At 52.5% G+C, this 12,444-nt stretch overlaps 1 protein-coding gene across 1 annotated transcript; it reads right to left on the bottom strand.

Annotated features, from left to right (window-relative positions):
• Positions 1-152: 152 nt before the first annotated feature.
• On the bottom strand, positions 153-5,395 carry Nhlh1 (nescient helix-loop-helix 1). Its single transcript, XM_003466572.3, has 2 exons — positions 5,154-5,395; positions 153-2,104 (listed from the first exon to the last, which is right to left on the bottom strand). Exon 2 carries the CDS (start codon positions 1,927-1,929, stop codon positions 1,525-1,527), a length of 405 nt encoding a protein of 134 aa, XP_003466620.1. The 5' UTR covers positions 1,930-2,104; positions 5,154-5,395; the 3' UTR covers positions 153-1,524.
• Positions 5,396-12,444: the final 7,049 nt, after the last annotated feature.

Raw genomic sequence — 12,444 nt, 5'->3', positions numbered from 1 at the left:
CCCCTTCTCTCCATCTTTGTTTATCGACCCACGGAACTTTTATGACCTTCCCGCCCTCAATGAAAGCTTTCAAAGCTAGGGTCCTCCGTGCTCACACTACCCTAACCTATAGGCTGGGTTCCCACCCAAACCAAATGAGCCACAGCCATATCTGGTGCTAGAACGAGGTCACTTTAATTTTTCTTTTTATGTGAAATGTAGCAGGAAGGACTCGCACACGGGACACGGGATGCAGACAAAGGGAGCCTGCTCTGGGAAGTATTAGGAAGAGGCGAGGGTCTCAGGGAAGGCAGGAGAGGGAAGAGAGATGGACGGGACCGGGTGGATTGTCAGGGGATGGAGGGAGTTGACAGAGGAAATCCAAGGGCCCTGGAGCTGAGGCTGGGAGCAGCTATTCCAGAGGACTAGGAGGCTGAGACAGGGAGGGCCACAGCTGTGGTGAGCAAAGGAAATCCTAACACACGCTGGGGGTGGAAAAGGAAAGGAGTAACCAGGGAGGGAGCAAGAGAGGTTCCACTGGAGCCACGGGGAACCCCTCATGACTACCCCCAAAGTGCACAACTCGGCAATAAATAGTAATATTTATAAATAAATAAGTAAATAAATAAATAGATGAATAAATAAATACATAAATACGTAAATAAATATCCTTGTGGAGTTGGGAGTTTGGTGTGAGGGCGGAGGGAGCACAGGAATGCAGTAAGGAAGCCTCCTAGCCCCTCCTTTGCGCTGCCGCCCCCTACAGTGAGCTGGGGGCTCAGCGCCCTGGGTAGGGGTATCTCTTCCCTTGGGGTGGCAGCTTAGGGGAAGGAGGCACACAAGTGATAAACAGCCTCTCGGGCCAGGAGAATGGAGCGTTTGGAGGGCAGTCACAGGGCAGCCTCCTTGCACCAGAGAGGAGAGGCATTGCGAGGCTCAGCTAGCACGCGTCCAGCGTGAAGTTGGGATGGAGGAGGCAGGCGTGAGACTGCGCCCAACCCGAGGCCTGGGCCCTCTGCAGATAGTCTGGCGCTGAAGCCGTTCCTTACCCCAGAAGGAAGCTCTAACATCACACAGGGAGGAAGGACACTGGGGTAGCTGGGCTGGGAGGAGTCAGGGAGGTGACCAAAAAGCTCAGAGAGGGCAAGGCACTCACTACCAAGTCCATCTGAGGGCTGCATGCGCGGAGCCGCAGGAACAAGATGGACACGAGTGAAACAGAAAGTTTTGCTACAGTTCCTAGCTGCTGAGATTCCCCTGGCAGGCGATTCTTCACTCCCTGCCCCCGCCCGCCTCTCCAGAGCACAACCCTCCACCGAGCCTGGACAACCGAGCTCAGAAAGCCGGAGATCGGGGAGGAAGGAGCCCACTGCCTACTCTGACCCCAGCCTCCTCTCCTTCCGGTTCTGATGGTCCGTCCCCACCCCGGCACCGGACAGAGTCCAGGGCTGGGGTCTCTGAAAGCGTGGGCGCGGGGGTGGAAGAGGCAGCGCCCCCAGAGCGCTGGCTTGGAACCCGCAGCAAGGGCGCGCGGGCGGGCTGGGCTCAGACGTCCAGCACGTGGTTCAGGTAGGAGATGTAGCAGATGGCGAGGCGCAGGATCTCGATCTTAGAGAGCTTCTTGTCAGGGGGCAGCGTGGGCAGCAGCTTGCGCAGCTCGGCGAAGGCCAGGTTGAAGGCCTCCACGCGGATGCGCTCGCGCGTGGCGTGCGCCGTGCGGTACTTGGCGGTAGCCCTGCGCCGTCGCCGCCGCTCCTCGCGGCTCAGATGCTGCAGGTCTTTCCGGCCCGGCTCCCCTGGCTCCGAGCCCCGTGCCAGGCCGCCTCCTCCGGGACCACCGGGCACCGCGCCTTCGGGCCCTGCCCCACCCCCACAGTCGCTGAAGCCCGACTCGGTCTCGGAGTGGCTGGGAGGCAGGTCCAGCTCCATGGTGTCAGAGTTGAGCATCATGTTGGAAGCGCCCTGCTGGGTGAGACCAGGATGCCCTCCCCACCCCTCCCTCTCAGAGCGGGGCTGCTGGCTGTGGGAGGGGCAGGAGGGGCCTGGGGTGCTGGTGGGGTCTGCCACTGAGCTCTGGAAGTCAGGGCCACTTCAGGATTCCATCGTCAGGGGTCCAGTCTGAGGCCTGCAAAAGAGACAGGTGGGGGGTTGCCAGGGGCAGAGGGAGGAAGGAAAGGACAGTTCAGAATGAGGCCGTGAGCCTGGGGATGGCTGGGAGAGGCAGGGAGCTCTGAGACAGGGGAGCTGAAACATGGGGGCAGAAAGGAGCAGAGCAGAAGCAGCAGCAGGTAGACATGTGTGGAAAGGAGTAAGAAGAACAGAGAATCCAGAAAGTGACAGGAAGCTGGAGCGTGGTGGCTCACAACTGTAATCAAATCCTTTGGGAGGCTGAGGCAGGAGGATCACAAGTTTGAAATGTGGGAGGGGGCTCACTTGAAAGGCCCAAGATATAATAATCCCTAATACAGAAAGAAAGAAAGAAAGAGAGAGAGAGAGAAAGAGAGAGAGAGAGAGAGAGAGAGAGAGAGAGAGAGAGAGAGAGAGAGAAAAGAAAGAAAGAGAGAGAGGAATGATGGGAAGAACACACCAGGCAGCCTAAGACTGAACAAGAGGATTAAAGACCTAAAACTATAAAACTCCTGGAAAAAACATAGAGGGAAATCGTCACAACACTGGACTTGATAATGATTTCTTGGATGTGATACCCAAAAACAGACGACCACCACCACAACAAAACAAAACAAAAACCACAAATGGGACTATATCAAACTTCACTACAGTACATTAAAAAAACAGGGGAACGGCTGCAAACATAGCCTATGGAATGAAAGGAAATATTTGCAAATCATGTATCTGCTGAGGGGTTAGTATCCAGGACATATGAAAAAGTCCTAGAACTCTAAAAATATCAAATAACCCATTTTTTTAAATGGGCAACAGACCTGAATAGACATTAAGATGAACAAATGGCCAAGCAGCATATGAAAAGATACTGAACGCCACTAATCACTAGAAATGAAAAATCAAAACACAATGAGATAGCACCTCAGCCCCATTAAGGATGACTGCAATAAAACAACAAATAAACCTGGAACAAAATCCATGTTGCCAAGGATGCAAAGAAATGGAAAAACTTCTGTCCTGTTGATAGGATTGTAAAATGGTGCAACTGCCATGAAAACATCGTAGCAAAGTCCTCACAAAGTTAAAAAATGACATTATCATATGATCCAGCACTCCCATCTCTAGATATACACTGAAATAAAACAGGGCTTCAAAGAGAGATTGCACTCCCATGCTCACTGCAACACTACTCACAACAGCTGAGAGGTAGAAACAACTCAGATGTTCATCAGTGGGTGGATGGGTAAACAAAATGTGGGTTATACATAAACCAGATGTCCGTCAGCTTTAAAAAGAAAGGACTTGCTGTCATGTGCTGCAACACAGATGAACTCAGGATATTCCACTAAATGAATTAAGCCAGTGACTCCACTTATGTGAGGTGTCTAATGTAATCTAATTCATAGAAACAAATTGGAATGGTGATTGCTGGGGCTGGAGGATGGTGGAGTGGGGAGATTGTAATGAGTATAGAGTTTCACATTAGCAAGATGAAAAAGTTTTGGAGACCCGTTTCACAATAACACGATCAGACCTTACACAACTGAGCTGTGCACTTACAAATGATTGAGATGACATATTTTATGGGTTTTTAACCATGATAATACATTCACAATAGGGGGGTTGAGCAGGACTAGAGTCCAGCTCGGCTATGACACTTTCCCAGTTGTCAAGGAAGAATTGCGAGCCTTGGCCCTGCATCCTGTGCATCCTGAGCACAGCTGTTCTAGTCCAGTTACTCCCAGTCCCCAAACTTCCCCAACAGCCTCCGTAGCATCAGGTCCTAGCACCCTGACCAGAGGAAGGAAAGTCCTAGCACCTAGAACCAGAGAAAGGATGACATCTCCTTTCACCGCAGCCCACCCACCCAGACCACGCCTTCCTCCAGCTCCATCCTTAGGACTTTCAGCCTTTGCTATTTCCCTGGCCCTTTGGAGACTCTGAAAAGACTTGAGAAAGTGAACATAATCAGCCTTCCACCCCACACTCTTCCATAGCCCAAGGTGGTTCAGATGTGACCAGCAGGGAGAGCACAGACTTCTTAGTGCTACCTTTATGGGGCATGGCTAGGGTTTGTTTGTACCATGACCAGAGCAAATCAAGCAAGGAAGCAGGAACATAGTCTGGGAGAAGCTGGGGAAAGGGCTTTGCCTGGGAAGAGGGGGGACAGGGACAACAGGTCAATCACTATGACCTCAGCCTCAGTAGTCAGACGCAGGGGCACAGAGGCTCCTTCACAGTCACCCACCATCTCTCCTTCCTTCCCAGCTCTAGCTCTCAGTCTGACGAACACTCTCCAGGGGCCAGCACCCACCAAGCCCTGCCCTACTCCACCACACAGAAGATAGGCTCAAATCAAGTCAAGAAAATAGTTAGTAAGCTCTAGTGAGGGACAAAGTCATCAACATCTGATGGTGGGGAAGACCGATACACGCAAAACCAGAACACAAAACAGATGGTGGCTAATGCTGAGGTTAGGAAACATACTCTATGTTCTGGACCCAAAGGAAAGAGGTAGGATGGCAATGGTGAGTGGGCATCTCCAGGGACACTCCCCACTCCCACGCCCAGGTTGGAACCGAGAGTTCAGCAATGGGTTTCCTGACGTCTCCACCAGAGCCTGCTCCTCTTCTCTGCCCAGTTTCCCTGCTTCCATTCTCTGTGCCCTCCCCGTCCAGCCCCCTCCCCGCTCTACCTGGCCTCACTGTCCTCTCCAGCTCCAGTCCTGGTGGTAGCTTCTATTTTCCCATCATGTCCTCACCCTCAAATCCACTTCTGGTCTCAAAGTTCCAGGCTGCAAGCACCAGTGGAGCAGCAATTCCAAACATCCACAGTAGGATTTCCCACCATACTTCTGCCAACTGCAACCTGATCCATCGATGCACGAGAGATAGGCACAAAGCGCGACTCAAGAGAAGTGGGGAAGAGGGAGAGGCAGAGATGGAGCGAGCAACAGAGAGAGAAGTTGAGTGCCGCTTTGAGAGGGGCTCTAGTGAAGCAAAGGGAGGGACACAAGGACCCTTCCCCGGCCCATGGTTTCCCCCCTTTACCTAGGAGGATCCTGTCAAAGGATCCAAGCTGGTAAGGCAGGACAAGGGGCAGTGTTGAGAGCCTGGTCTCCTCTGGCTGCTCAGGGTTCATCCGGCTGCAAAGTTAGTGATCTGCTTCCTAGAGCTCTCGGGGGCAGCTTGACATGGTTGTCCAGGTTCCAGGGCAGAAGACAGGGGTACACATGATGAAGGGGAGCCAGGTGGGGGGAGTGAGTTTGGCCAGGTACTGGGGCCACCCACACTCACAGACATACACACCTGAGCTGGCCCAGCCCTATGAATATATATATGGAGATACATACACACACCCCCAGCTCTTCATTGGCTGGCCCAGGCACCCCCCTCATCAATATTAAACAGGGAGGCCAGGCAGCCATTGGCAGAGGGATCTGGGAACCCCCCGGGAATTGGGGGCGGGGGCTGGCCCTGGGGGGGGCGGGGAGTGGGGGAGCAGGGACATCTGTTCTCCATGCATATTTCATAAGCAAGAAATGGAGAGCTGGGGAAGGGGTGGGGCTGGAGCGAGAGCCAGGGCAGGACCATAGGCAAAGCCCCTCAGCCTCCCACACCAGAGGCGGCAGGGCAGAGGCTCCTAGCAAGATCATTTTAAGTGCCACGGTCCCATTCAGAGCCCCTGTGTGACTTTGACCCAGACCCTTCCTCAGCTCCCTTTTTCCCTGGAATGAAAGCTTCCCAAGGCACTAACAGGAAAACTGAGGAAAGAGCAAGTGGGCAGTCCTAAAAAGCAAAACACAACCCAAGAGTCCTCACCCTAACTAAGCTCTCATCCGTCCTTTATAAAACTGGTGCCCACTGCTTGCCAGGCTGCCTCTGGCTACTGTTCAGGCTTCCACAGTCATTGCCCTGAAACTCAGTCACCCCACACCCTCTCCTTCTGCCCCATCATCTCACCAACCTATCACAGGCCAGGAACGGGGTCAGATTCTGTATACAGACCCCTCCACATGGAGTTTTTCCAGGCTGAGCAGCCCAACCTGAACCATTCATTCAGAATTAGGGGCTCTTTGGAAGAAAAGAGGTAAGGGCTAAATGGAGACAAGAGAGGCATACCCCGAGAGGAAAGGCCAAGATGGGAAGGGCCTGGAGAGAAGGACAAGCTGCCTGGGAAGGCCTTGAGTATATGGGCTATCAAGCGAGCAAGAAAAGGAAATACAAAATTATGTTCAAATGAGCACTGGTTGAGATCACACCAGGAGCCCAGTTGTGCGTGTGCATGTGTGCACCAGAGTCTGTGTGAGGGTGGCAGGACTGGAGAGGGGGCACGACGCTGGGCTTTCCATAAGGAAAGTTTCCTTCCTGCTCAGCTGCTGAAGGTCTTCATTGAACCTTCGTGAGTATCTGACATGAGCCATGACTAGAGAGGACCCGAGAGGACTGGTGGTGCAGTGCAAAAGGCTGTCAGCCATGTGGCCTTGGACAAGTAGCAGCCTCTCAGGCCTCAATGTCTTTTTCTGTAAAATGGGCTTCTGAGGTTGCCATGGTGGTTAGGCATACTGATGCCTGTAATGAGCTTAGACCTTAGTAGGAGCACAGCCCACCTGCAGGCTGTGGGAGAGATGTGTTGCTTCCCTGTGGCTGATCAACCTTTCTTGGGCTTCCTCCAGAGTGAGGTATTCCCTAAGGGGAGTTCTGTAATTCCTCCCCAAGCTCCCACTCCTCTCCCCATCCCCAGATCTGGGAGGTGCCAACTCCCACCTGGGCAGGCCCAGACAGGTGCCCAGGCGCCAGCAGATGGGCTGAGCTAGAGGGGAAAGGAGGCTTGAGGAGGGGGGCTGGGGGGGGCAGGGGATCAGGTGGCATCTCAGTTCTTGCATCATCATTGCCATGGTGCTGATTAAAAACCAATCTCCACCTAATGAGCCCCCAGCAACAACAATTCTACCTCCCCCATCCTCCTGCCCTCCAACCCATCCAGAAATTGGGAGAACGAGAGACTCAGGAGAGAGTGCCATGGGGGAGATGAGAGCTGCAGAAAGAATGAGAGTTGGAGAGAGAAACAGGGGAAGCACAGGGAAATGATGAAGGGGACATGAAGAGCCATGGAGAGATTTTAAGAGGTGCAAAACCAGAGTCATTAGGGAACAGATACATAGGGGCCACAAACATGGGAAGTGGCAGTCGGAGACGGTGGCATAAGGGAGATAGATAAAAAGGAAAGATGGGGGACACTCAGATAAAAGGGATGGAGGAAGACAGAAACTGGGTGGAGATCTGAAAAGAGAAAGGAAACAATTAGGAGGCAGAGAGTGGGCTGAATGCAGACATGGAGAAAACAGCTCGTTGTGATGGGGAGACACTGACACCGGGAGACAGAATCTGAGGGAGCCCCAAAGACAGAAGGAAGACACAGATACATGGGAGAAGCAGAGAGTAGACAGTTATGAGGAAACAAAAACCATGGGTGACACAGAGAGGCGGTGGGGAGACATGATAGATAGAAGGACAAGGTGAGGGACTGTTACTGAGATGGGGGCCAGGTCCTGAGGGTAAGATGCTGAAGACAACATTAGCAGAACCTAGAGAGACCCTTGAAGCAGAAAGGAGCCGAAGGGTCAGTATGGGTGGAGAAGTGGGGAAGGTGTCAAACTCCCCTCATTGTAGACTTTATATAAGGTGCTTTAACCCTTCCACCTCCATCCCTGAAGCATCGAGCCTGAGATGTCCCTGTGCACACTGAGGTTCGATGGTGGATTTGAGGGAACAAGTGCTCTGGGGAACATGTCTGTCCCCCTGCATCTGTCATCCCAGCATCCTGGACTCTGGGGCCTCCAGCTCCACACTGCCCAAAGGGATTCAACTTTTGCTCCTTAGGGGAGTAGCTGAGATGAGCCTATTCATGTGATAAAGAAGAGCTAAAATCATGATATGGTGGAAAGGTCTAGTACATCTACTGAGCTTGAGGTCAGTTAGAGTCCAAGGTGTAGGAACCTTGGACAAGTCACTGAGCTGGCTTTTACTTTGGTATCTGTGACATGGGGATAATGTGACCTTCTCCCAGGCCTGCTGTAACATCCTGGGGAAATCATGTATGAGAACGTCCTGGGAAAAGTGCACAGTGCTCATAGTGAGTCCCTCACATTTGTGTAATGATGTAAAGGTGGCAAGATATTTCAGCCATGTGTTGCATCTGAGGCATTAGGATTGAGGGAAGCTGGGGAGACCTCTGAGGTCAGCTTAGGTTGCCTGCATACCTGGGCCTCAGTGGGCAAGGAGAACCCTGGGGCAGAGGGACTTTGCTATAAGGAGGACTGGAGGAACAGGGCTTGAGGATGGGAGAATGAATATGTCTTCGTGATTTTATGTTTCATAGGCATTCACTATTTTAGATCGTGATTCACAAATGTCTATCCCCCACCAGCCAGGGAGGTAGGTAGCTGATGGAGGGAGTTTGATGGGTAGGGAAGACACAGGGGCTGGGCCCAGTCCTTGAGGGTGTGGGAGGGCCTGGAGGAGCTGGGAAGCAGTGGGTTTGGCAAGAGAGGGGGTGACATATGTAGGGAACCCTGGGGACCCAACCAGGCAGGCGGCTGGCAGGGAGAGCAGACGGTGTTAACCCTCACTGTGCCACACTGCCTGACCCTTCCCCGGGAGTGGCCCAGCAGCTATTTTGTCAGAGGCTGGCCATGTTGGGGTCACAGAAGCAATGCAGGCAGGAGGAGCCTGGGTAGGAGATGTTTTTGGAAAGTGGCATCTTGGTGCGTATTGGAGCATCTTCATCTCTGAGTTTCTCTCCTGGTCCGTTTGCATGTGTCTCTGTCAGTCTGTCTCTGTGCTCCTAGAAGGTGACAGCGGGTCTGCACTCTGGCTAACTACACAATCTGTCACTCTCTTCGCTGCCAGCCCAGGGTGAGAGGGAGCCCCCCTTCCCTGCGCCCTGGCCCCCTAGGCTTTCTGCCTTTGTCTCCTAAGGCCTCGCTCTCTCCTTCCACACTCACCTCTCCTTAGGCAGAGCCCATCTCCAATCTCATTAGGGTCCGCCCCCACCCCCAGCCTCTTCTCCTCCCTCCCCCATCCATCTGTCTTCCCCGAAGCTCTCCTCTTTGTGTCCACCCATCTGTCACCACCAGTACTGGGCCTACTCCCCTCCTGGCCACGCCCGCCTGGCCTTCCTCCCCTCTCCCCCTGCTCCACTGCGCTCATCTCCCTCTCCTCCTTCAGCCTAGTAGCAATGCTTTTTTCCTCAGTTTCCTCCCCCTAGCCAATCTTTTCCAGATGTGCCCTCTTCTCTCAGTGTTTTTCTTCTTTCCTCCTGGTTTCTCTAGGTCCTTTTCAGTTGTGAGTTGGGGGAACAGAGTCGGGACTCCAGGGTCCCAGCTCCTGCCCAGAGCAGCCACCCAGCCTGAGCCAGAGGCTGGTAACATTTGCCCGCAGTTGCATCATCTCAGATGAATGGTTTCTCCTGGGCCTTCTGAGAAGACCTCCACTGCTGCTCCAGCTTCCCCTGCTTGGGCCCAATGGCTACTAGTGCTGTTCTCCACCGCGGGAATGTGCAAGTCCTGTACCTTCTGTGTGTGAATTAGGAAGGAATCATAATCTATCCTGAAGCCACTAGGTCCCTGACCTCCAAAGGGTCCCTCTGTTCCTCATCAATTCTGCCCACTCCTGTTTCCTTTTCTTCTCTTTTTGTTCTCTTCTCTACCCCTTGTTTCCTTCCTTTTTCTTTTTCCCCCATTTTTCTTTCTCTCCCTTTCTTCCCTTGTTATTTTGTGAGGCTGGGTCACAGATGACAGGATCTCTTTTATGTCACGTTATGCCATGACATCCAAAATTCTTTCTATCACTGGGTTAGGCCCCTCAGGCCTCCCTCCCTGGAACAGACCTCTGCTATCCTTGAGAGTTCATAAATTGATCAGCCTTTCAAATGGCCCCTGCCCTGAGTTTAAAGTGAAAGTGTTGGGGGGAGGGAGATAACTCTAGCTTTCCCTTCCCAGAACAAGACAGACAGAACCAGGGTGGACCTCACGGGGAGCCCCTTGTCTAAATTACACTTTACAGATGAGAACACAGGATTCCCTTCCCAAAGTCACACAGCATTGGTGGCAGACCAGAAAATCTGGTCCTGAGTTCTTCCCACATCGTGAGGCTCCTCCTTTCTGGCCCACTGCCAAAAGAAAACCTTCCATCCTCTGAACTCAGGTAGAACTTGCTTAGTGCAATGATCCTATAAGCAGCATACACAGCCTCGCCTGGTCATCTTGTCATGCCCCTTGCTGGACTGTGGATCTGAGGTGTTGAATGGAAGCACCACATCTCTTAGTCATTTAAAATGCTGGAACAGAGTGCCTTGTGCATAGTGGTGCTCAGTAAATGTTTACAGCAGCTGTAGCTGCCCAGGTGGTTGTGAATATAAGGCCTGATCTAGTCCCAACTCTTTTTCATTTGCTGTACAAGCGTGGACAAAGCCACATCACTCCTCTGGACTAGTTTCCTCATCTGTCAAGTGAGTTAGACCACACATGTAACTTCCAAGGTTTTACTCTAAGTTCCCTTGAAGAAACAAAAGTCCTACTAACAAAGGATCTCAATAAGTAACTTTAGAATTCGGTACTGTGCCTTTGGGACCAGTGAAACAGATGTGGGGAACAGGAAGAGTAACCCCTTTATCCAGAGGATGGGAAAGAGAAATCAGCTGCTAGAAGTCTTCAGTGCCCTCTTTGAGGGATGGTAGGCATTAGGAGGAAGAAAAGAGGCACAGAGGACTAGCAATGGACAGGAGGGGAGCCCACAGGGAAGGGGGAAGGGCTAGAAAATGATCATCTTGAAAAGGCAGGGGATAGGGATTTAGCTCAGCGGCATAAGGCCTGCCTTGAAAGCAGGTAGTCGTGAGTTCGATCCCCGGTACCGATAAAAAGGAAAAAGACAAAAAAAAAAAAAAAAAAAAAAAAAAGGCATAGGGTAAACAAGGCCTAGATGCAGGGGAGGGAAGCTAAGGGGTCAAGAAGAATGTGGCCCGTAATATACTGCCAGCCTGTCATAAATGGTCTCTAGGGCAACAGGGAAACCCAGTGAGGCACCAGTATCGTGGTCACAGAGTGAGTGTTAGTGGGCTCCAGTGACTACAGGGTGGCTACATGCCTCCCAGGGTGCCTGACCTTCCTGAGACCACAGAAAGGGCCATGCGGTGGGGAGTTAGGGGTCTAGGGAGCATGGCAGGCTGATGACCAGCTTTTATTCAGGATCGTCCTTAACTTAGGTAGGAGTGGCCAAGACGTGGAGGACTCTGCATCTTGTACTCTTCTTACTCATCCTGATCTCTTGATTCTGCCCAAGCCTCTGCTTTCCGGCTCGGCCCCCTCTCTGGTACCCAGCCATGTCCTCACTTCCCAAAGCTGCCAGCAGGATGAGGGAGTTTACTGCTCTGCCCGCTGGGAGACCTGTTGGCCGAGGGAGACATGGAGCCGGCCCAGACGACAGTGGCAGCTGTGCTCAGCTCCCGCCAGCACAGCTCACAGCTTCTCTGGCTCCAACTGGAGGGCTGAGGTGGGGGAGCAGCAGGGTGTATTTCCTATCTCAGAACCCCAAATGTGCCCCCTTGAGAGAACTTGGAAAGAAACCTGGAGAAAGATTACCTCCTCTCAACAGGATTCAGAAAGGTAAACGGCCCAATCAGAGAACTAACAGGAATGCTGGGGATGCACGCACAGGCACAGCCAGCTTTCCGTCGTGGTTGGCCTTCAGGCATGTGTCACAGTGGCTTCTGGGCCAGCATCGAGTAGGCTGGGCCTCAGCCCACCCTGCCACTTCACTTCCCCTTCGGCTGACTCAGCCACTGCCCACAATCACCTAGCAGTTCTGCAACACTCCAGAATTCTGCCTTCACAAAGACCCCTGATATTACAGGCTTCGAGTTGCAGTTCCTTTTGATATATTTCTCAGCCACTCTGGTTTTGGTCTACAGAAAACCCACTACCCATAGTAGGTCCAAACTCCTTAGTGAGCCACCCAAAACCCACTGGGTCTGGCCCCAGCTTCATCTCCTGCTGATCCTCCTGGCTCAGGCACACAAACATCATTTACCAGGCACAACTCTTGCCTTTGCTTGACCATACCTCCTCACTTGGTCCCAATTCAGCTATCCCCCACTGCTCTGAACCCCACTGCATGCCACTGCACAGGGACACAGAACTGCAATATACCCAGAGTGCTTTCTGGACATACTGCAGTCTCGCCCTCACCCCTATTGTGAGATAGCAAGGGAAAGGGTTGTATTCACTTTTCTCTGTACCTAGCCAGGGGCAGAGTGAATAAGGAAGTGTCAGTCCACTGCAAA

Source organism: Cavia porcellus, unplaced genomic scaffold, assembly GCF_034190915.1.
Source record: "Cavia porcellus strain 051 isolate PalLab524CR breed Dunkin Hartley unplaced genomic scaffold, mCavPor4.1 scaffold_7, whole genome shotgun sequence".
Taxonomy (NCBI): Eukaryota; Metazoa; Chordata; class Mammalia; order Rodentia; family Caviidae; genus Cavia; species Cavia porcellus.
The sequence above is the reverse complement of the archived record's forward strand: the minus strand, read 5'-3'. Positions and strand labels throughout refer to the sequence as shown.

Coding starts and splice junctions, on each gene's coding strand:
- Nhlh1 (XM_003466572.3), bottom strand. CDS start 1,929: ATGATGCTCAACTCTGACACCATGGAGCTGGACCTGCCTCCCAGCCAC.